At 51.9% G+C, this 24,414-nt stretch overlaps 1 protein-coding gene across 1 annotated transcript; it reads right to left on the bottom strand.

Annotated features, from left to right (window-relative positions):
• Positions 1–5,710: 5,710 nt before the first annotated feature.
• Positions 5,711–15,463, bottom strand: CD55 (CD55 molecule (Cromer blood group); the record flags this gene model as incomplete). The annotated part of the gene is made up of 8 exons (XM_084245511.1): positions 5,711–5,781; positions 5,868–6,023; positions 9,220–9,408; positions 11,560–11,645; positions 12,733–12,832; positions 13,572–13,763; positions 14,656–14,838; positions 15,361–15,463. The coding sequence occupies 8 exons, from the start codon at positions 15,461–15,463 to the stop codon at positions 5,711–5,713; spliced, it is 1,080 nt and encodes a 359-aa protein (XP_084101637.1).
• Between the last annotated feature and the right edge of the window lie 8,951 nt (positions 15,464–24,414).

The following is a 24,414-nucleotide window of genomic DNA, read 5'->3' as shown; positions in this document are numbered from 1 at the left end:
GCTGGACAGAGACTTCCACAGATGCAAGCCTTAAACTCGACTTTCACTGCATTCTCTGTGCCTGTGTATTTCTTTCATTTGTTAAATAAAGGAAACCCACACACTCTCCTCAGACCCAGCAGCCCCAGGCAACTGCAGGACTACGCCATTTGCATGCTCTCTGCACATGAAGTCACTGTCTGCCAGGCCCGGCCTGCCGCCTGGCGTTGCACAGGCAGAGAGCACAGGAGAGGCCTTTACATTTCACATTGCCACCAAGGATACCCCCAGTTTGTGCCAGTCTGTGACACATCCACACTCAGAAGTGTGCGGTGGTAAGCAAGCATATGCCGTGAGAGAACAGAGGAGAGTGAGGCTACTGCACCAAGCAGTCACCTGCTTTTCCTTCCATTTCCCTTCTGCTCCCCCATGACTCCCCAGAGGGGTTTATGACTGTCAAAGGTAGCATTTCTGCCATGGGGGGACAAAGCAAACCTACAAGATCCAGGGCTACCTCTAGCCAGTGGATTTGGCTAGTGCAGTTTCTGTCCCGTGGCCAGGACGAGACCCGTTCTACCTTCATGAACCCCATGTCGGAGAAACGGTCACCTGCCTGCCCCCTGCACATGGAGGCATGCTACAACTGGCAAGGTGCACAGCCACAGTCTCAGCCACAGGTGGGCACTGGCCCCATGCAGGACCATGGTGAGGGGTAAATGAATATGTACAAAAACCACAGCACAGGGCTCTGCCTGTAGTGGACACGCAGATACCGTAAGAGACTTGCTGCTGCCTTGGCATGTCCAAGGGAGTAACAGAATTGCCAGAAATTCATGTTCAGAAAACAGTTGCAACTGTATCTGGCAACCTCTTTAAGCTGCAGTTGTTCAACTCTTAGTGCTGGGCTAGGCATTATCAACGTAAACATTTAAACGTCAGAGACTTGAGGTAGAAATCATGATCTCCAGCTCATAAGGGAGAAAATTGGAACTTGGGGAGAGGAATTACAGAATGAAAAAGAAAACAAGACACAAACCAAGGTCTGTCGGACTCCAAGGCACAAGCCTTTCTTCTCTAAGGTTTTGTCTTAAAAACAAAAACAGAAGCAACAGCTGAGAGCACCTGTTCTCAGTGGGGGCATCTCCCACACGGGAAGAAAGGAGCTCATGCGTTCAGGTGTAACGTGTGTGTGGACGTTTGTACGCATGCCTAGCATGGACATAGATGTCAGTATATGTGTGGTTTTAAAGTTTCGTGGGGATCCACAGGGATTACTGGGTGGGGGTGGGGGGAGTCAAAAATTCCTGAAAGGGAGAGGGCAATGATGAAGCAAGTGGAGAAACACTGGTACAGACATCTTCAGACTTTGCTAATGTAGCACATGAGGAAGTGCAAAGATAAGTCTCTTTCCTGGTGAAATTAAATAGGAAAAAGTTCAAATACTTGTGAAATCCTAATGACTCAGCACCACTCACACTGCAGTGTAGTGACAAAAGCAATTTCCTTGATAATCTTTAAAATGAGAAAAGTGACTTGATTCACAGAATAAACCTAAGAACTAAAGCTAACTTTCATGTTTTTCTGTCATAAGTGTAGGGTCACACTCACACAGGCACTGCCCAGTGTCTGACTGAAGAGGCAGGGAGCTCTTTATTCTTGAATATAGGTTGGAATTACAGTTCACCTAAGAGAGGATTCCTGGGAAATCATACTCTAAACTTCATGAATTTCAGAGAAAAAGAACATGCACATCAAACCTTCCTTGAATTCTGCTGAGCAGGCCAGGAAAGCTCACCTACTGAACTCATCCCTGTTGTCAACATTAACTCCTTCTCGTGCTGGTTTCACTTAGAATACATTTATTTGTTTAAAAATATAGAATGAACAAAGTGAATTTCAACTGTTGGAACCTTTCAAAATAGATCTTTTCATTTAGGAGTGGTTCAGTCAAATATAAGAAAACCATAGTAATAATAATAAATGCTCACTTTTGGCCTCATACTAACTTGGCCAATTCACACATGCATAACGTTGGATACTTCAGTTCAAAAGGAAATAATTTAAAAATATACACTTGTTAGTAAGAGTATATTTTCTATTGGCCATTACTTATCAATTAAGCTGTACTGCTTCTTAACAAACATTTCCCTTACCACCTTTATCAGGATTTATTCATGTCCCTGTTAATTCATAACATCAAATAATATATTTATGGACAAAAAAGGAACTAGAGCAAAAGACAGGAGATCCATTCCACAGATGTGTGCTTTTGGCCTCATGTCTACAACAACATAATATTTTTAAAAATAACTTTGCTGCAAATGAAAGGGAAGAGAAAAGGAAGAGGGTGTACACAAAGGTAGCATGGTTTTCTTTGGCACAGGATAGTAATCTGGAAATGGCCACGGAGCAGTTTATGATTAGCTAAAAAATACTTGAGGAGAGAAATTGGATTAACCATCAGCTTCTTCCTGAGCTTCTTCAGCCCTAGGAGGATGCCCTCATACAAGAGGCTCGCAGGGATACACGACTGATTGGCCATGTGACCTGAAGTTGCCCCAAAATGACCTTGGAACAAGAACAAGGTCGGGAATACTTAGGAATGTACCCCGTTCTCATTGGTTTCCACAAAACATGTCGATAAAATGCATTTACCTGTTTTCTCTTTGGTACCCACAAACACTGCATTTTAATAGTATTCCTAAGACATCTAAAAGACAGTATGTTCTTCCAGGAATACGGATTGTACTTCCCACAGTGAAGGCAATTTCTTTTAACCACTGGAGAGCCAAACTTACCAACTGCAATGTTGTTAGCACCTGAAGAAGAAAAATTTTTTAAAATGTTTAGAATCATTGATTTGCTCGCCAGCTATTATACATACAAAAATACAGATATAAGCCCCAAACTGCACTTGAGAGTTCAAAAGTAACTCGTAGTCCGTAACTAAGAAAATGGATTATAATAACGATATATTATTAACTCCATCAAGCAGCACACAGGCCCGTGCCTACCTCCACTCGGCAGTCAGCACCGTAAACAGAAAATGTGGTGAAATACTGGATCTGAGCCCAAGCTGCCCAGCAGGTTCAGGAGGGCACGGTGGCAAGAATCAAGACAGATGGGACAGGAGTCCCTCTGGCTCCAGCCTCCCACTAGATACTCAGGAGCTGGAGACTGTCTCAGCAGATTCTATCAAAACTTCACCGACTCTGTCATTGATGGTTTAGGCCTTTCAATGACTAGGAATGAAGTCTCGCAAAAATAACTACTTTCAAATAAACAGACTAGCTGTGATAGTAAATATGCTGCTCCATAGCCCCCCTGGGAAGAATGGTGGGCGCAGCGGGACAGGCATGGGTCCAGAGCCGGCAGCTGCATGTTCAAGCCTCAGTTTCTCCCCAGACTCTGTCCTGTGTGCATCATGCACACTCGTCCCCAAGCCACTGACTCACCCTCGGAGAGCGAGCAAGGGTGGCAGTGCTTGCAGGGCTGCGGTGGGACAGGGTGGGTCGGGGAGGAGGGGCCCCTGCACTTTCGTATAGACAGAAAGTGGTGCCTAAGTATTTTTTTCAATAAGAGCCAAAAAGGGCCTCCCCAGTGGCACAGGGGTTAAGTCTCAGCACTATGAAGCTATCCGCAGCCACTGCAGCCTGAGTTTGATCCCTGGCCAGGAGTTGACCCACATGGTGCAGCAGAACTCTCCTGTCTCCCACTGCTCCCCTCAGCTGTGGATTTCAGTGGATCTGCCTGTTCTACTCCCCACTATGTCTCCTGGGAATCCACTCATTTCCCTGCACCTCTGGCCTGCACCCCAGCTCTTGTATTCATAAATAAATAAAATAAATCTTAAAAAGAAAACAAAAAAGAGCCAAAAGGTGGCTTATGATATTTTAAAGAATAAATAAGTCCAACCTAAGAGAAATTTGACCCTGATATTGGTTTGTTATGTCAAAAAATTGAGTCAGGTATAGTCAAATTGGCTAAATCACCTTGTAGCTTTTTTATAGAAAGAAATATTTCAATGAAGTTCACTGTAACAGATTATATAAAGTGAAATTTTATTTCTCTCTGGCTTGTTATGTAAAAAGTTGGGTATGTTCAACCTAAAACTTTTCTGCCCTTTAGGAGGCTGCCAGTGCTTATAGGGCTAAAGGGGGAACTAAGTCTGTGTGCCAATATGAGCCCCCAAACTGGTACCGAGTGCACAGGGCCAAGTCAGGTGACGACTTCACGGCCAACTATTTTCACTGAATGCAGACACGGACACAGGCACATGGCATGCAGGGCCCAGCTGGCAGCCAGGGCGTGAGTGCCAGGAAGCCCCATGATGGCTCAAACAGCAGAATCTGTCCTTCAAGATGCCCGGGGACTGGCAAAGCAGGCTTCCAGAAACAGTTTTGAAATCATTACGAATATAGTTGTGATGTGTAAAACTACTTTAAAAGATAACTACTGACCGAAACCAGGTGGAAGTGGAAGTTCCTTTTTTGAAAGGGGAACCAAGTAATGGGGCCGGTTTTGTGTGAAGTGTGTCTGTCTAGCTAGTGGGGCGCAGACATACCCCAAAGAAATCTCAGAAATAATATCTGTAATGGTTTTAATTCTTAAAAATTATCTGGATGGTGGCAAACTAGACTCCAACACAGCAATCAGGAAATCTGGACAAAATCTGGAGAAATCGCACAATGAACGGAGGCAAGCAGAGGGAGCCAGATCCGCCCTTCAGGGCCTGAGTGGCCCGGGACAGGGACCAGGCCTGGGGACCCAGTTCAGGGCAGACAGGGCAGCTGGCCAGTGAGGGGCACTGCAGGGGTCCCCCAAATTTCGGTTTTGGAAAAGGTAGAGTGGCACATGGTGTCTGTGTGTAGACTTCAATGAAAAAGTTAAAGCCATTTAAAACTATCACAATTAAAAATGAGTATTTCAGTCCTACAAGATGCTCAAGAAACAAACCAAAGCCAGTAGCTGGGGAGCAGCCAAGTCTTTAAAAATTCAGCCTGTAAAGCTCATACAGAAAACAGATTATTCTCACGAGCCCTAGTTTCGCATTTTGTTCATGGGGCCGCCGCCCCAGCACAAAATGCTGTCTGCTCCAAGGCCTAGCATAGGCCCTGCCTCGGGACAGTCAAGAATGGTGGATGGAAGACCTCCGGCTACACTAACCTAGGATGGGCTAACACTGAGACCCGGCCTGCCAGAAAGCCTACCCAGAGACCAGGTCCCCGTCCCTGGACATGTCCACTCACCTGAAGGAGGGGGGCCTTGCCCCTTCGCCGTGCTGGTGGTGTGGACACGTGTGGTCGCCTTGGGAGCCGCTGGGCTCTGCTTCACTGTAACATGAGCAGAAGTCAACCTTTGTGTTGTAGGGGCACCCTTGGTCACAGGGGAGAACCCAGCAGTGGCCTTGTGTGTGGCTGGAGGACTCTGTGTGAGCACAGCCTTGGCTGTAGTGAGCCTCTGAGCTGGCCGTGTGGCTTGTGTGGCAGAAGCATGTGCCATGCTAGGGTTTAGGGCTGCTGGGGTCTTTGCAGATAGAGTGTTTGATAGGGGGGATTTTTGGATGGTTGTAGCTGAATTATTTGCTGTAGTGGGTTTCTGAGGAGCTGATGGGGCTTCCAAAGTTGGAACATTAGCTGTGGTGGGTTTCTGAGAAGTTAGCAGAATCTTTGTAGCTGAAGAATTTATTGTAGTGGGTTTCTGAGGTGCTAGTGGGAACTTTGTAGCTGAGTCAATGGCTGTATTGGGCCTCTGAGGAGTTAATAGACTCTTTGTAGCTGAAGAATTTACTGTAGTGGGTCTCTGAGGAGTTAGGGGATCCTTTGTAGCAGAATCACTGGTTGTGGTGGGTTTCTGAGGAGTCGGCTTGGGCTTTGTAGGTAAAACACTGATTGTGGTGGGTTTCTGTGGCGTTAGGGGGGCCTTTGTAGCAGAATCACTGCCTGTTGTGGGTTTCTGAGGAGTCGGCTTAGGCTTTGTAGGCAAAGCACTGATTGTAGTGGGTTTCTGAGGAGTTAGGGGGGCCTTTGTAGCAGAATCACTGGCTGTTGTGGGTTTGTGAGGAGTTAGGGGGGCCTTTGTAGCTGAATCACTGGCTGTGGTGGGTTTCTGAGGAGTCGGCTTGGGTTTTGTAGGCAAAGCACTGATTGTGGTGGGTTTCTGAGGAGCCGATGAGGCTTCTGTACCTGGAACACTGGCTGTGGTGGGTTTGTGAGAAGTTAGTGGGGTCTTTGTAGCTGAAGAATTTATTGTGGTGGGTTTCTGATGAGTCGGTTTGGGTTTTGTACCTGGTGCATTCGCAGAAGTGGGTTTCTGATGAGTCGGTTTGGGCTTTGTACCTGGAGCACTGGCTGGGGTGGGCTTGTGAGGAATCGGTTTGGGCTTTGTACCTGGAGCAGTTACTGTAGTGGGTTTTTGAACTGCTGGTGTGACCTTGGAAATTTGAGAACTTTCTGTGGAGGAAAAATGATTTTTAAAATTAGCTTAATGTTGTTACCCAAGCTAAGATTCCAGAACCAATTAATTGCTCTAAGCTTCTTCCCACTCCATAGTACTTAAATACGATCCTTTGGAAACCAAGTCTTGTCATCTGAATTCCAAGGGCTACTCGGTGTTTTTGCCATGACAGAAAGAGAAACAGGACTGCAGGCCACCGAGGCACCTTTACACAGAGACACGAGCTCAGCATAAAGAGTAAATTGTCCGTGACACACACCCACGTTCTCGCATGCCCTCCTCCCCTCAGGCCAGGCCGGGACACAGCCACCAGCCAGGAGGGGGCATGAGCAGGGCCTTCTCCAATGCTCTCCACTCATGTCCCTGACCTTGGGGACTTGCCCTTTCACCTCCTTTTAAGCTAACGAAGGGACTAGGATGAAAGCATCCCTTCCTTCCATTGTGCTGGTGCCAGCTTTACACTCAGTTCCGTTCCTCCTGGAGTTGAGGCCAGAGAACAAACTGTGCAACTTAAGTTAAGACCCCATTCTGAGAGGCCTGAGCCCAAGGCAGCCACTCATTTCCCAGGTAGCACTGGCCACGCTTGGAGCTAGTGCCCGCACAACCCCGAGCTCTGCCAGGGCCGCCTCCTGGCGGTGGGCTCCCGTCTGGGCCAGAAGGTCCTCCACAGGCTCCTCAGCCCATCTGGCTTGACCCCCATGTCCAGGGCGCTGAGTACATCCATCTAAGGCTGTATTTTTGCTGTAAATATAGGATCTTTGAATATCTATTTGCCACAATGTCATCGCGGACACAGCCCGCCAAGGCCTTCCTGGGCAGCTGGAGGGAGTTACCAGCTCTAAGGAATCCGATTCAACAAAATGGGGGAAAATAGGAACTTGAGCCAATGGCCAAATTAAATGTTTAAAAATTTCATATTGAACTTCCCTTATCATTAAATGAATTCAAACAATAAAATGAGGCCCCCCCCACACTCATTTGGCCACAGTTATCACCAGGAGGCTGGATTCGTGGGAGGAAATTGGAACGGGGTCTTGGAAATAACCATAGTGACACTGATCCAATTTTACTGCAAAAGGTAAACTCCTGCCATTCGCAGCAACATTGATGGAGCTGGTGAGGAAGACACTCAGTGAAATAAGCCAGAAAGAAAAAGAAAAATACTGGATGATTTCACTTATAGGAGGAATGCAGAGGATCTAAATAAGGGATGGGGGTGGGGGGTTGTAATTATAATAAAGTGAAAATCAAAACCAACAACTATAAACCCGAGACATTCTGCTTGGGGGAAAGTGAGCAGGATCAAAACAGGGGAAGAGCACAGGGGACTGTGGTGATGGTCACGGGTGAATGGGTGGTGGGAATTCCACGGGGACTGCACCCGAGATGAGAAAGCCTACATTGTGCAAAAATGAAGAATGATGTAAAAAATAAATAAAATTAAAAATATTTAAAAAATAGATTTCTGGGCCTCCCCTGGTGGCGCAACGGTTGAGCGTTGGGCTGTGAAGCTGCCCGCGACCTCTGCAGTGCCGGATCAATCCCTGGCCGCAGAAGAGGGTCCCACATGGCGAGCAGACCTCTCCTGCCGTGCCCTCTGCTTCCCTCCACAGTGTACTTCGTGAGTCTGCCTGCTCTGTTCCCCGCCGTCTCTGGTGAATTCTCTCACCCTCCCGCGCTTCTGATTGTACCTAGAGCTTGTATAAATAAATAAATCTTTAAAAAAAATAGATTTCTTCACATCAATAAATAAAAACATCACTTTACACAGTTAAACAAACAACAACAAAGTCTCACTGCCAATGTCTTTGATGCGGTGACTAACTGGCAGGGAAGTTATTGCACAAAACTACTTACACACATGAGCAAAGAACAGATGTGCACAATAACTGTTACAACAGCTTGTGTGATAATAATTAAAAAAAATCTAAACTCCCATCAATAGGAGAGTGGCTAAGTAGACAATCCAGGCACACAGTCACGGGACTTTTTGAAAAGCAAATATGCATACGAATATGTGCTCACTTTTTAGAATTAAACACAAAAATGTGTGTACCATGGTGACTTCTGAGAGTGGCATGAGGGACAGAGAGCTTTTTACTTCTCATTTTATATTTGTCTTATGATTTTACTATGACTTCACTGCAGTGCATGTTATGCCATTTATAATAAAAACTATTTTGCGCTAGTAGGATTTCAAGGCAGTGACGTCTGTTACCCTGACATTCAAGCTCGGGGCCATTTAGACAGCGGTCCTGCCTGGCACCCAGCAGTGCAACGAGCCAAAAACTTTCACAGAGCAATTTGAAAGTCCCTGGCAGCACCATGCAGGCACAAGAGGCACTAAGGGAAAAACCTAGAAGGATGAAGAAGAGAAATTCTGGAGGCAGAAACTAAATGAGCATAATTCGTGGGGCCACAGGTCGCAGGACGTTGCCCCCCAGGGTGCAGGCACTGCGTCTGCACCCCTCTGCTCAGGATGCGAGACCCTGTGAACATAAGAAGCCTCTCATGGAATGGCCCAAGGCACGGCCTGCCCATCCAAGCCAACCGTGACCGTTGGCGCCAACTGCGCAGTCCGCACTCCGGTGTGTGGCGCGACCGCATTTGCTGAGGGGTCACCACGTGCTGCCCACACTTTGGAGGTCCCAGGACACTCAGAGAACCTGGAAACAGACTGTGCCCCTAGGGAAGCTGCACATGTGCACGAGGGCAGCGAGTGTGGGTCCAGGAGCCCCAGGCCCCACAGCCCCCAGGCCGGCCACGCAGGCCCCTCTTCTTCACCTTTGCATGCAGGGACAGGGCTGCTCCAGGCTGGCTGGTCGCCTTTCATGGTGCAGTAGATGGAGCTGCCCCCAACCAGCCGGAAGCCCTTGGCGCAGCGATAGGTCACGGACTGCTGGTACACGTAGGTGGTCTGTGGCTCCTGAATGGTCCCGTTGGCAATTTCCGGTGGGTCCGGACAGTGAATTTCTTTAAAAATCCAACGTATTTTAGATTAGTAGAATGAGTGAGGTCTTTTACCAAGAAACAAGACTAAAATGTTAAACTTTGATTTCAAAAAATCAAAATTTGCCATTTCTCTCGACTCAGTGTTGTCAGTGGGCAATGTTCCCAAACGCCTGCTAAGTGCCGGGCTGGGGCTGTGGCGCTCTGGAGACGAATGTTGCAAGACAGAGTGGAAGCTTTGAGCCAATTCATAGCACTAATGAGATTTAGAAAACTGAAAATGACATAGAATTGTCACATATTACATGTCAAATACGCTCTAGGAAAACTAAGTGTGTGAGCTGGAAGAAGAAGGAAGGTGGAGATGTTAGGGAATTCGCGAAACTGGAGCTTCTCCCCCAGAGGGCCCTTCTCCTAGGTGGAGGAGAGAGGGGGTGGCCTTTGTGCCACGGGGTGGCGACGCCAAGGACAGGAGCTGGGTGCCTGCGCCATGCTGGGGAGCGAGGCGCCAACAGTTTGTGTGTGGGAAGACCCTCGACGTCAAGGTCAAGTTACTCTGAACTTCGGGTAAAGTGATTTCAGCAATTTAAACTCCAGGGCCTGTTATTCAATGTCTTCCTGAGCCGCTAAATTTATAAAACAAGTAGAGTCACCCTAGTATATTGGGAAGAGAAGCTTCTCCCTGCCGGCCACCCTTGATAACAAATGCAAGGGTCAACATTTCTGAAGTCGAGGAGGCAAGAAATGAGGGGGTCCATGGCTCGTGAAGTTTTTGCGCCCGGTGCTCTCAGGATCCAGAAAATGCCTGCCCATCCACAAATCACTTTCGGTCTAAGCAAAGCAATGGCATGACCAGCCTGATGACACCAGCTGTGAGAGGGAGGCCAGCTCCCCGCTGCAGCTCAAAGGCCACTGAGCACCTGACCCGCGCCAGGCCTGGCCCAGAAACAGGAATAAAATGGACTACAGCCCCCTGTCTCAGGATGAAATGGGGAGATGTGGCTACTTAATACGAGTGGCACAGGGTGCATGGGACAAGCACACCCACTGGTACAAAGAGGGAAAGCGGGACAAGCAGCTGGGACACCAGGGAACGTTCTAGAAGGACCACCAGAACAGGCCCTTGATAAAAAAGAAAAAAAAAAAAAAAAACAACAAAACAGCCAAGCAAAGAAAGGTTGAAGGACACTCTGGGCTGCAGAGGCAGCAACACGAGGGGTGATGGGGGGCCGGAGGGACACGGGGACCCCAGGGCCAACAGGGCAGAGCGTTGGCTGAGGAGTTGTGGATGGCGGCATGGCGAACCTGCTCCACACTGGGCAGTCTGACTTCGTCCTTGAGAAGGACAGAAAGGTCCCCTCTGTGGCCCAGACAGCTGCCTGGGATGTCATGTGCACCAAGCATGAATGGAGAACAGAGGTGCTGCAGTCAAGCTATCCTGACCCCCACTTTGAAGGACCTGCAACCCGGGCCCTGTGGAGCTGGGAGGACATGTTCCGAGGTCCCCCATAACCTCCAGAGTGCCTTCCAGGAGATGGGCCAGAACAGCTATGCTGACACGACACCCCTCCAGGCCAGGTAGAGCCCTCCTCCCGGACCCTGACCTTGGGGAGGTCCAGACACCAAAGGGCATATGCAGCCCACAGGCACGTGGGGCCAGGCGGGGCAAAAATCATACTTCCTCTTCATTAGGTGACCTTATTTCTCTACTACAAATACCAGTACCTCTAATACTAACGCCATTCATCACTGCGGAAAATAGCCCTAAGAGAGGCTCGCGGCCGCTCCAGATGGGTGGTAGGACAGGCTGGGTCTGGAGTCAGGAGGCCTGGGCCAATGCTGTCACCTGCCACTTCTGGGGTCATGGGCTCATGCCACACAGACTCCCTGATCAGCAGCATTTCAGTCTACACAGTCAAAAATCAGGTGTAAAAATCTCGAATGCCTCCCGAGTGCAGAAGGAGAGGCCATCTAACAGCGAAGGCCAGGACTCTCCAGGCAGGTTAATCCTTTCTCTCCAAGGTGATCAGCTAAGGGGCGTGGCGAGCACAGGCTTTAAATGAGCTAAGACCCTCCCACCCTGGGGTGGGGAGGCAGACAGTCTCCTTCCCAGGAGGAGAAAGTCCCAGGCACCGAAGGTGACCCGCAGCACGACTAAGCTGTTCCCAGTCTCACCTTTGCATTCTGGCAATGGGTGGCTCCAGCGAACAGTGTTGTCTGCTAGAGAGCAGTAGCTGGACGTCTCCCCTTCTAACTTGTACCTAAAACCAAGAAGGAAAACACAGTGAAGTCCCAGCGCACCGCCTTCCAGCCCCCAGAACACCCGCCGCGCGGTCCCCAAGCCTCTGCTGCGCCACTAGGTGGCGACAAGAGACCGTGGACACAAGTCACATGGCCGGTGACAGGGGACATTAAATTTCAAAAGGTGACATCCATCTATCAATGTGGCATCCATGAAGAAAAGCTTTTTTAAAAAGAAAATAAATGCTTAAAATGGTTTTAAATGTCTATAAAGGCTTCCTAACAAGGTTATGTCTGATGGGTAACTGAAGTAAGACGAGTGAAGCGTTTTTGCGTGTGGGCAACATGCAGGAAGTACTACAGCGTTTAAAATATTTCCAGTGCTCCAGATGTTTGGGAAGTTTACATTACTGAGGCCTAAAAGCACAAACAGCTGCACAGGATATGACCCACACACTGCACTTATAGGCTCAAGCTCTCCCGGAGGATACATTCATGAAGCCAGAGGCCTGGTATTCGTCCAGGGGTCCACAGACGCCTGCATTCTGAGCGCATGTGATGTCCAGGACCTCTGTGCACACACACTGTTCAATTGCAGCTACTGAGTGAGAAAAAAGGGGATAAGATGAAACATCTCAGTGGGGCTGGTGCCTTCTCCACAAGCAGAACGTGGAAGAGGCCTCAGGTCAGAACAGTTTTGCACCAGGAATAAATGTTTTAATTCATGATATTTTATAATGGGTTGTCTGGATACAGGAAAAAAAATACATGTAAACCCATTATTGAGGTAACTTAAGGCTGGCCTTCATGTTTACCTCCTGAAGGATTTAATTTCTGCCAAGTGTCAACATTTACAAGTTTTTCTTTGCTAATGACATTTAAATTTTATGAGTTATAGACATCCTGAAATCTAAAGATTGAGAGACTGTGGGGGATGAAGAAACCTCCCCTCTGGTCCCGTTTTCCTAGTTCAAACTGTGAGTTCCCTCTAGGAAGCCTCCATGAGCCCGGCAGTTATTTTACTCCTACTGGCTTGAAACACCAGTCACGGAGCTAAAAACTTCCATCTTGAGTCCTAATCTGAGTGTCCAGTGCCCCAAATCTTACCCAGTGTTACACGAGAAGAAGATGGAGGCGCCGAATAGTATGTCGGTTGTTATATTGATGTGACCATTTTTAATTTCTCCAGGATTAGGACACGATTTTTCTAGAAAAGAATACAAATTGACTTTTGTCATTTAATGACTCAGCATGGCTGAGCAAGTCCATCCTCTGAACCACTGATGTTTCTGGAGCTCACACGCTCCAACCCGCCTTCACTGTCTCGCCTGCATTTGATGATTTTAGTCCTATATTCACTTTTAAAAAGCAGTGTATGTAAAATACATACATATTCATGTCATTTGGGTAACTTCAAACTAACTAAATGTGAAATCTCAAGTAAATTACCATCCCTATCTCACCAGCAGTTTGCTGATTTAAAATGCATGACCGGCCATTCTTGAAATAATCACTGTAAATAACACTGTTTCGTCTCAGCTATGAAAAAGGTGGAGTCCTGCCTGGTAGAGTCATGAGTGGGCCTGGGGGTGACGCCTAGTGAGGTCAGTCAGGGAAGGACAAACACCAGAGGGTGTCACTTCTGTGGGGAACAGAAGACGCCAACCCAAGGGCCAAAGAAAGCCAAGGCAGTAGCGGAGCTGAGAACCTTGATGAGGCCAAGGCAGAGGCCCTGGAGAGAGGCACAGCAGGGGTGGGGGGTGGGGGTGGTGAGGACAACAGATGTCTGGGTGCTGGGTGCAGGCCCTGGCCTTCCAGGTCACACACAACAATCCAAATCTCCATAAACATCTGCATTATGGTAAATAAAGAATGAAATGCACACAGAGGCTTCCAGGATGAATGGAGAGATGCCAATTCCCCAGACGCTGTAAAGTAACACTCACTCTTACAAAACTCTACTGGCTTGGACCATGCAAAGTCCTGCAGGCAGGTGAGTTGTCCTGAGAGCCCAGGGTCCCTCTTGTACCCCATGCGGCACTCGTACTCCACAGTGGAGCCCGCCGGGAAGTAGTTCTGCTTGCTGTAGATCTTCTTGAGAGCTGCAAACAGCAGCCTGGGGGGCACAGCGCAGCTTCCTGGAAGCAGCAACAATAGCAAAATTAGCATCACCTTATTTCATAATTGACAGTCAACTCTCCGGAACAGTCGGGGCTTTCCCGCACCCTCCTCTGCCCTCCCCTGCACTGGACACTGGACAATCCACATGGAAGGCTCACAATGTCACTGTCACTGTGGCCCTATTGTGTGCCAAGCATGGCACAGAAACACTTATTTCTTCACTGCTGGAGGTCTGGATGTGGCCATTGGGGTCACCGTGTCCATGGTTCAGAGGACAGGCCCATCTACCTGCCTGCCTGGTCAGGCGTGATGGGTGGAAGTGAGTCCCTGCCCCTGTCGCCACTGATGGACCAAGCAACAGTTAAGGCCCATTTCACACCCGACTGTGGCCATTTCTATACTGACCACAGTGGCCCCTGCTCCAGACTGCTCAAGGTAGGCTCCAGAGTCACCTCTGTCTTTCTTGTGTATGGCAGAGCCAGCACCAGGCTCTGTGGGGGAGGCTGGGTAAAGGGGCCCATTTGAGAGGCCTCCTTGGTGCCCTCCACAGTCCACCCTAATCAAAGAATGAAGTTTAAGAACACCAAGGTCCTGTGAGGTGCATCGAGGTAATCGCCAAACAGTTCCTGGGCACTCGGCTCCCTCAGCAGCGCCCTTGTTTATCCTCCTTACTAGGCACTTCAGGAGCTGGTGTCAGGGAAAAAAACCTATTAAGAGAAGTAGGGCCTATTCTGGGAAGTAATGCCGTCAATTAGCCCGAGTGTGAAGTGCCAACAGGCACACCCCAGGGGTTAATAAAGTCAGAGAACTATCAATTACGGTCACTGGGAGAGGGAGAAAATGAAGCATAAGGAGATACATTCCACTGCCACACCCCACTGGAGAGAAGGAGAGAAAGAAAGAACTCACGGTTGCAAAACTCTGCAATTTCTGACCATTCACTCTCCAGGCAGACTATGGAGTCGGGCAGGCTGGGGACTTTGACAAAACCCTCGCTGCACTTGTAGGTGATGGTGGTGTCCTGGGGGAAACTGGAGAGCCCCCTCAGGTCCGGCTGGGCGTTAGGGACATCTGGGGGCAGGCTGCAGTCACCTGGGAGGAGAAGGCATAGCTAAAGGGACTAGCCGGTGGATTCAAGCAGTACCCCTCCCAGGGAATGAGGGGAGTGCTCCAAGACAGCCCAGCGCCCCCACCCGGCCGGCACCCAAGGGACTGATAGGACGCCCAGGCTGCCTGTCTTGCCATTCAGCAGGGGACAAGCAGCCCAGAAAGCACAATCCCTTAGTCTTCGTTCTTTTAAAATAGGGGGTGAAAGTGTATTGCATCCTCCTGGGGACCATCGCCAGGCGCACAAGACAGCGCCGCAGGAGCAATGCAGGGGTGCGAGGCGCTGCCCCTCAGGAAGCAGAGTGAGATTCGCTCCCGCACCCCCGCCACGCCCAACAGCCAGGGCTGGGGCCAGCACAGGGCTCTGGGTGTTCGCCAGCGGTGGGGCGCCCTTCTCTGGCCACTGCGCGGGTCCTGCCTGGGGGGTGGAGGGTCTCAGGAACATCTCAAGGCCGCTAGGCCTCCCAGACGACCCAGGGTCGGGAGACGCTCCCTCCCCGCACTCACCGCGCACGGAGGGCAGACGCAGCAGTAGCAGCAGCAGCAGCAGCAGCAGCGGGGCCAGCTGGGCCGGTATGCGCCCGGGGGCGTGGTGGCGCGCGGGGCCCATGGCCTGGACAGCGCTGGAAGGCAGAGGCGCGGCCGCAGCGGAACAGGACCGGCGGCAGGAGCAGCTGGATGGGCGGCGGGAGCAGTGGGTTGTGCAAAGCGCCCTGGCTGGCAGTCTGGTTAAATGTGCGGGGGCGGGGCCGGCTCTGAGTCACTGGGTGGGGACAGGCTGGCTGGGTGCAAGGTCCAGGTGCTGGGCGGGGACAGGCGTGGGGCGCAGGGGCACCCGCTATATATATATATATATATATATATATATATATATATATATATATATATATATATGTATATATGTGTATATATGTATGTATGTATTTTCCCTGGGACGAATCTGGGACTGGAAATATCTGCCTTGTAAGTAAACAAAAAATTGGGGGGACGAAGGAGCTGGCAGTGTCCCATGGCTTGGCTCGGCCTGGGGGGTGCCTTTCACTGGACTTGGGTGGTGCTGGGAGGCTGAGTCCAGAGACTGGAGTCCCAGGCAGCTCCTGGGCTGAGAGAGGGTCCATGGGGCTCCTGGGGTGGGGGATTGTGGGGGGCCGCTGAAGCCCCTCAGGGTATCGAGTAAAGACACGTACTGTTTTCCAGGACACCCCTTAATCTGAAAACAGCAGTGGGGACCACCCCAAGGACACTGGTGGGTTGACCAGCATTCCCAGGTGGGTTGGCCGTGGGCAGGTGGGCTGAAGAGGGATTTTGTGAGTCCTGCCTTTGTGTAGGCATGTGGCAGGTGGCACCAAGGCCAGGAAGCCAAATGAGAGGGGCCCTAGGGTGCAGAGAGAGATTGTTTGAGAACCCACATGCACTCAGAGATCTTGGTGGTGCCATGGAGTAAGGCCCCAGCCATACTGTCTGGGTGATGATGCCCAGCCGGGATGGGTCTCCCCGTAGCAAGGACAAGCTGCTTCCTGGAGAGGGGCCTGGGCCTGGTCAGTCCCAGCCTGGTCTCTCCAAACCTGCCGCTGCCCAACCTGCCTAAGGAAAGGCCTGCTAAGGTTACGCCTGGCTGCCTGTGCCTTATGGGGGACAGTCCTCCCTGAAGGCTGTCTGCCTGCTCTTCATAGGTTGCTTTCTCGGCGGTGTCTCACCAAGTGAACTCAGGCTGGAGCCAGTTCTGCAGGGATTCCCAACAGGAATGGTGGCTAAACCTCAGTGGGAAGATTGTAGAGTTCAGCAGCTGGGGTAGGGGGGTGCTTTTAAAATCAAGTGTGACCCTCACATTTCTTATTAAAACAAACTGCTTTCACTCCCACAATGGTTATAAAAATACAAAGGATTTGGGTCGAGAGGTTTTTATTCATTGCCTTATTTGGACTGACACAGAGCTGGGCCTGCCTTGGGCGCACAGGGGGATTCTGTATTCTCATGGAAAATGGCAACTGGCTTGTAAGAAATGAGAGCTGGTCTTCCATGATTCTCCCTCAGAGCCGCCCCTGAGCTTTCCTGCCACCCCTTCTCCACAACGGACGGTCTCTTCATTCCTGTTGGAGCCCCTAGAGTCTGGGGGGGCTATGGGGGGGCACCATGAAGAGGAGCAGGCAGCTAGGCCAGTGAGGCGCCTGAGGGCCACTGGGTGCTGGGCTATGACTGGAATCGCCTTTTATTCAGGAAAACATTCATGAGAGATAGTGGGGTGGCATCTGTGACCACCCTCAACATTTCAACATTGGAGGGCCGAGGGAAAAATCCTCTGCCCACTTTCTCAGTCAGAACAAGGCCTGTGGTCCAGAGACACTTGTCTGCAGGCACTAGTGCAACGAGGCCTCGCTCTTCCCGAGCAGGAAGAGTTTGGAGTGAACATCATCTCTATAGAGCTTTCCAAAGGGATGAGTTTATGTTATTGGGCCAAAGAACATTTTCAGAACTAGAAAGGAGGCTGTGGCTTGGCAGGGTGAGGAGCGGGCCTCCTCCCAGCAGGGAGCCTCATGAGGGGGGCCTCTGTGCTTACATTCCAGAGCCAGCCTCTACCAGAGAAGCTGTGGCCCCAGCACAGTGTGGGGTCCAGAGGGACAGTGGGATGCTGTGATGGGGCGGAGCAGGCCCACAGCCTAGGGGTCAGCAAAATGTTAGGGCGGAGGGAGACGCGGGGCAAGGTGAGGCTGGCGGGAACAAAGGCGCACCATTAGGGAGGTCAGCGAGTCCAGGGACAGCAGGGGCTGGTGAGGAGAGGCATGGGGCCTGACCCAGGAGGCCGCTGCTCAGGCCCTTGGAGAGCTGGAGAGGAGTTCCAGCAGGAAGACAGGGAGAGACTCTGAGCAAGAGGCAGCTGGGCCACAGTCCAGGCACAGAAGATGGGGCCAAAGTGTGTTTCATTTTACTTTTAAAATAGTAAATCTGTATCAAGGAAATAGTCTTGCTACAGAAAAATAAAAAAGAGACCCTGACACAATTATCTCTATTATCACAGCTGCTGAGTCTCTGTCAGTCCTGAGCACAGAGCAGAGCAGAGCACTGGGCACAAGGCAAACCCACAGAACTTGGTGACTGATTAGATAAGGACCAGGGGCCGCCAGTGAAGGCTGTGATGTTGGTGGCTACAAAACTAGGGGCCTGTTGTTTTTTTTAAAGATTTGTTTATTTATGCATGCAAGAGCTGGGATGCAGGCCAGAGGTACGGGGGTTGAGAGAACTCACCAGAGTGGGGAGCAGAACAGGAGGATCTACTGAAATACACTGCTGAGAGGCTGGGAGACAGGAGAGATCTGCTACGCCCTGTGGGTCAACTCCCTGGCCCAGGGATGGACTCAGGCTGCAGTGGCTGCCAATAGCTTCTTGGTGCTGAGACTCAAGCTCCCCCCTACCTCTACACCACTAGGGAGGCCCAACTAGGGGCCCATTTTGAAAAACTACCCACCCTCAGCTGGGTTGACTGGGGGGAAATGAGGACCTTGACCACCCCTCTAAATTCACAAGGGTGTGCAGGCAAAGGGCACAGCCAGGGCAGAGGGTGCACACAGGTATGAGGGAACCCCAGTTCCCCTGAGCCTGGAACCCCATTAGAGCACAAATCGGAAGGGAAGAAGCGAGTAGGCAGCGCAGGGAAGAAGGCCGCCCCTGCAGCCTGGCTGCAAAGCTGGGCCTTATCTCCACCCTGAGTGAGCCAGGCTTGGGGTGGGGTGGGGCTGTCATGAGGCCCTGCTGGGCTGGGTGTCCCCTGGCTTCTCTGCCTGTGTCACCCCTGCAGCCCAGCCTCCCCGCCTGCGCTGCCCTCACTGCTGAGGCGGGGGGGGGGGGGGGGGCAGCCACCTCCCTGCTTATCCACCACACACACAGTCTTAGGTGGGCCAGGACCCTGCTGGCCTGGAAAACGGGGACATGTGCCTCAGGGTGCTTCCAGGCGGCTGCTGGCTGGGGGCCTGGCCTGCACAGGGGCTGGGGGAGTCTGGGTTTAAATAAATGGGAACGAACAAGCAGGCCTCGTTCCTAGGGGCTGGCTCTCCTGCAGCCCACATCAGGAGGCGGTCGCTTCCTCAGAGTTGGTGTCACCAGGTGAGGAGATCTGGGTGCCCTTCCTGGCCTGGCCTGCAGCTTGCCACCCCTGTGGGCAGCACGTCTCAGCCCCAGCCCCACGCTGCCTTCCCACAGCACATGCCCCAACAGCTGGGGCTGTCTAACAGGAGCCAGAAAGGGGTGTGTGCGTGAGAGTACGTGTAAGAGTGGACATGTGTCCTATGTGCTGTGACTAAGTGAGTGTATTTACGTGTGAGTATGTGTGTGACTATACATGTGTGGGGTGTGTGGTGTGTGTGTAGGGAGTGGTGTGTGTGGGGAGTGGTGTGTGGTATATGTGTGTGTGTACATGTGGTATGAGTGTGGTGTGTGTGTTAGGTGAGTGTGTGTGGTGTGTGTCACAGGTGATGGCAGAGTATATGGCACACAGGCTGGGCTGGGGTCACGCTGGCTGACGTTGGGACACTGGCACTCCCTGTGGCTACAGTCCCCTCCAGGGTGAGCTGAGCTGAGTGGCCTCCCAGGGCTGCATGGAGATGAGAGATGGGGATTTGGGGCCAGCGGCCGGTGAAGGGAGAATCACATGGGGGACCTGTCCACTTTCCTGGGATGTGTTGTGGGGACAGGTCAGGACATCGAATCTGAAAGCCATGGGCGGGGGGTGGGGTGGGGGGGAGGGGTGGTGCTGTGGAGGTTGTCCCATCATGCTAGTTCTCTCCCCCAGGGGGTAATGCGCACTTTCGCGCGAAGGTCCAGTCCTGACAGACCCAGATTTGTTAAGACCTCGGCCTCTTGCCCACCGTTGTCCATCTGCATTTTGTTTGTCTTAACTTAAAATCTTGCGCAGGAAGACACGGCCACTGCCCTCGGAGCTGGCAGATTGGCACCGCGTGAGGAGGGAGGAGGACACTTGCCTCTGGCCATCGTGTGCTGGGGAGATCGAAGGGGTGGGCGCGGAGGTGATGCCCCACGGGCTGTGGGCAGGGCCCATGCCGAGCCCTTCCGGGCAGCTCCAGGCCTTGCCTGGCTAAGTTCCTTGCCCCCTCGGTGCCTGACTTAACACTCCCTGACGCATCTCAGTCCACCAGCAAGTGGCTGCTCCGTGACGCTGCTCTGCACTGTCATCTCCCTCTGAGCTGTTGCTGTCCTGGGGTGAACCCCATCTTCTCCTGTGAAGTCACATTGCCGTGAGGATGGCCATTGGCCCCAAGGAAACAGTGACCGCGTGATCATGCTGCTGCCCCCAGGCCCACTGCCGGAGGACTCGGTGTCCCTCTTCCTCCTGCCCCCAACCTTCTTGCTGTCCCTGGTGCCCGTGGGCCAGCCAAAGCCCAACCTGCCTGGGGCATGAATAACTGGGGCCCTTCCTTCCTGCCCAGTCTGCCCCAGAGCGCCCCACCCCCTCTCTGTCCGGGATCCCCAACTCACCGTACACAACCACGGCTCACCAAGAGGGAAACGGGAATCCACCCCTTCACACTGAGGCCATGATCTCCCGGGCAGAGGGAGTGGAGGTTCCATTGAGAGCAGGGTGTGGGGTGTGGGAGAAGCTGGGGTGCGAGCAGACGTTTATCTGAGGCAGAGCAGGAAAGCAAACTGCAGTTGCGGGGGTGGGGGTGGTAGGGGGCACACAAGTGGGTCCTGGGCCGGGTCCGGAGGCCACACTGTTTCTCTTTGGGGGCAGTTTCACATTTTTGTTTCTTTGGAGCTGCTGCCCTCCTGGCTTCACCTGCTGTGGACATGGGTGCCACCGCACTCTCGGTCCCTTGGGTCTGTCTCCTGCAGGACTCCTGCCTTGGCTGCCCCCTTGAGAAGGAGGACTGCATGGCTGTCATCAACCTCTGGCCACTTCTCTCTTCACCTGCGTTACAGACACACCATCCCTCACCCCTACACCAGACAAGAACCTCCATGGGTAAGGGAGAGGGGAAGAGTTTTCCAGAATAGAAGGCCTATGTCGATTTTGAGGTTCCCTGGGAATATGTGGAAGTGACCTCATTGGTGTACCTGTCACTTCCTCTCTCCTTCCAACCTGCTCTACCTCAAAGTATGGTGCCCCCTGCCCCCTGCGTTCTTCTGTGCCTTATAGACATTTGATGAAGGAACTTACTGGAATGGGAAAAAAATGGGGCTGTGCTTTACTCTTCAAGGAAATACAAATGGAAAGCAGGATGGCCTCTGAGATTCTTCTGCACCCACTGGAATGACAAGGTTTGAAACACCCGGGTCTGGGGTCAAAAGAGGGCTGGACTTACTTGTTGCTCATGAGAATGGAAGTGGCATGGCCAGTTTGGAAAGCACTTGGGTACATCTTATAAAAGTAACAGGACCTTCAACCCAATAATTCCACTTCTGAGGGGCCACCAGGGATAAGCCTACAGACCTGCTCCTGAGTGTCCACAGCAGCTTCTGCTCCCAGCCCATGCCCACCTGCAATGCGGTGAAGAGGGGGGCTCCCCCCCAGGTGCCCTCTGACGCCTGGGCAGCAGCAGGGAGCAGCTGGTGACACACACACGTGCCTGAATCCCAGGAGTGCCCTGCACACACAAGGAGCACACGCTCTGGCTCTGGGTGTTCCAGAACATGCATCTCAGGGCCATGGGAAGGGACTCAGCGTCAGGGAGTGTCTGGACGGGGCCAAGGCCAGGAGAGAACTTTCTGGCAACAGGCTTGCTGTCTGCAGTGGTGGGGGTGGCCATGGTCCATTTCTGAGAATGTCCCACCGATTCTGTGTAAATCACACCTCAGTCAGCTAAGACCCCGAGGACATTGGTCTCCATGTAGACCTGATGGACTTGAGCACCAGAAGCACCAGGGCACTGTGCCAGGGCCACGCCATGCCTGCCTTGCTGCCCCAGCCCAGCAGCCATTTCCTCCCGGGAGTAGCTAGGACTCGCCTCAGCTTCCATGGAACCACGTTTGCTGCCCAAAACTGAGCCATTAAGCACAACGACCTGGCAACGCATGGGAACCGTGAGCAGGTCAGGCCAACCTCTAGGTTCAGGAAGTGTCTTCCCGGCCCTTCGCTGTGTCCTGAGAGGACAGGTACCAAAGACTGCCATCAGGGACCACCCAGGACCCCCGACTCTCCACAGCGGGAGTGGGAGGCCTCCACACCGTGCGGCCTGGCTGTGGAGTCCACTGGGTCCCCAGCTCCTGCACATGCGCAGTGTTCTGACAGAGCTGCTGTCCAAGGTGTCTCAGCGACATGTCCCTTAAGCCAGGAGAGCGGCCACCCCTAGGAGAATCCGGGGGTCACTGGCTAGTCTGAGGGAGACATCTGGCAGGCGCAGGGCTACTCCAGCCCCAGTGGCTGACCGCAGGCCCCTGCTGGCTCCCCCATGTCAGGGCACCCGCCTCAGGGGCACCGGTGTGGGACACTCGTCTGTCAGGACTTCTCTGTGTTATCAGCGGGGACGCCGGCTCAGTGGCTGCACCCCTAGAGACTAAACAACGATATCATGAATTAATAACAATACTGGCCCTTCAAGGGTGATGTGTCCCTCTCACCAGCTCCGTAAGTGTGACAAGCAGAAGTAAATTCAGATTCAATCTAGAAGCTGGTCTAGCCTGAGCCCAAGCCTCCAGGTAATTAGCTGAGCTGGGGTGTTTTCTCTGTTGCTTCCCTTGTGTCTTTATCAGTGGCTCTTCAGGGGCAGCTGTGGTTAAAAACGGTCATTTTGTTGCTTTGCTAAGGTTTTGCAGTTTAACTGATTCATCCCCTCTAGAAAGAAGTTACCTTCCAACAGGCGACTTAGTTTATTCTCTGATGTTTTGTTAAAGCTTTTTATCTGGAAAACTAGCCTCATTCACAATACAAAAAAAAAAAATGTAAGCAACAAGATCTTACATGGTGTAAAAAGAAAATTCAGAATATGTTCAAATATCCAAATGCATTTAGCTAGAAGCCTTTTAGTTAGTGCACTTACACTACTAAACGCTAATCACTAAGAGTTCTGTATGAGAATACATTTGTTATGGAATACGAAATATTATATTAAAATGTTAATTATTCAAGCAAGGCAAAAATTATAAATTCCACTGATAACGTGATAGCCCAGATGACTGTGTAGGAACAAAAAAACAAAATCTCCTTCATAGGAGATTGAAAGAAAAAAAAAATACAGTGTTTTATTGGAGGGAGAGGCAGACATTTGGTGATCTTTTGCTTTTTCTTTCTTTTATCTATTTCCCACATTAGCAGATAATACTATTAATTCTAGAAATCTCTCATTTTCAAAGAAACCCTGTCGGCTGGTTTAGGTCCCGGGGACGCGTTCAGCTTGGGTTTGAACCTATAACCAGAGCGTCTCATCAGGAGGCGGGCACTCTGGCCAGCTGCTTGCATTGTAACCCCATTGCCATCATGTTTGTCCTATCCGGCCTGAAGAGTTTGCTCTTGGGCAAAGAAGATAAATCCAAGGGCTTGTGTTTGGTTTTATGGGTGCTTTGTCGCCCAGGTCCCACACTCCCGGAATCCAGCTCCCTTCCCCCTGCACCTGCACAGGTTCCTGCAGCCCTGTCCTCACCCCTCTTGTCACTTCTGTCTGGGAACAGTGTCCTGGGGCAGCTCCCAGCGCAGTCAGCCCTCCCATTTCCCTGGAGGCGTCCAGGCCCCCTGCTACCCCTGGAGCTGACCCGAGTCCCGCCTGCTGCTCTCCCGCCTCCCGGAGAGGCCTGGCTGCCTTCTCTGCTCCTGGACAGTCCTGCCCACATGACCCCTGGGGGGGCCCCTCGGATCCCTGCTCCCTCCCTGGTCCTGCCCCCTGCTCCATCCAGGAAGGCTCTTCTGGGCCTCAGCCTCACGCATCTGTGTTTCCCTAAAACACGGTGCGTCCTCTGTGCCTCCTCTTTTCTTAAATCCCACAGAGCAGCTGAGCCCCGTCTTTTCTCCTCGGAGCGAGCCATCGGTGCCCCCTCCACACCGGCCAGCACGTGGCCGCTTCATTGGGCTGTGGCTCTACCTGACAACCCACCAGGACAAGTCGCTTCTCGGGGCCTCGGTTTCCCGCTCTGTGGATGACGCTGGTGTCCATCCCTAGAGCCCCGCGAGGCAAGGTAAATGCAGTGCGGCCTAGAATAAGCGGCATGCACAGCAGCAGGTGCTCCACCCCCCCACCCCCCACCCCCCCACCCCCTCTACCCCTCCACCCCCTACCCCTCCACCCCCTGCGCACTTTGCAGTTCTGTCCTGAGAGCCCCTGCTGGGCCCTGCTGAGTGCCCTCCCTGCTGCCAACGGATGCAATCCTCCAACGAGCGCGCCCGCACTGACCAGCTGCCAGCGCGTCCTGTCCTTCCCGGCGCCGGCCTGTGTCCTGAGCTAGCCGCCTGTCCTCGCGGGCTTTTCCCTGAGCCACGTGGCTTCCTTCGATGCAGACATAGGTGCAGCTTTTGCCCCGAAAACCCCACCCCCACCTCCGTCTCTGGGCTCTCACGTCTACGCCTCGCAGCCCTTCACAGCTTCCTGTGCAAGGACGGGGCGGAAGGTCATTTTCTTTCTC

The sequence above is a fragment of the Talpa europaea genome (assembly GCF_964194135.1).
Source record: "Talpa europaea genome assembly, chromosome: 10".
Lineage (NCBI taxonomy): Eukaryota > Metazoa > Chordata > Mammalia > Eulipotyphla > Talpidae > Talpa > Talpa europaea.
The sequence above is the reverse complement of the archived record's forward strand: the minus strand, read 5'-3'. Positions and strand labels throughout refer to the sequence as shown.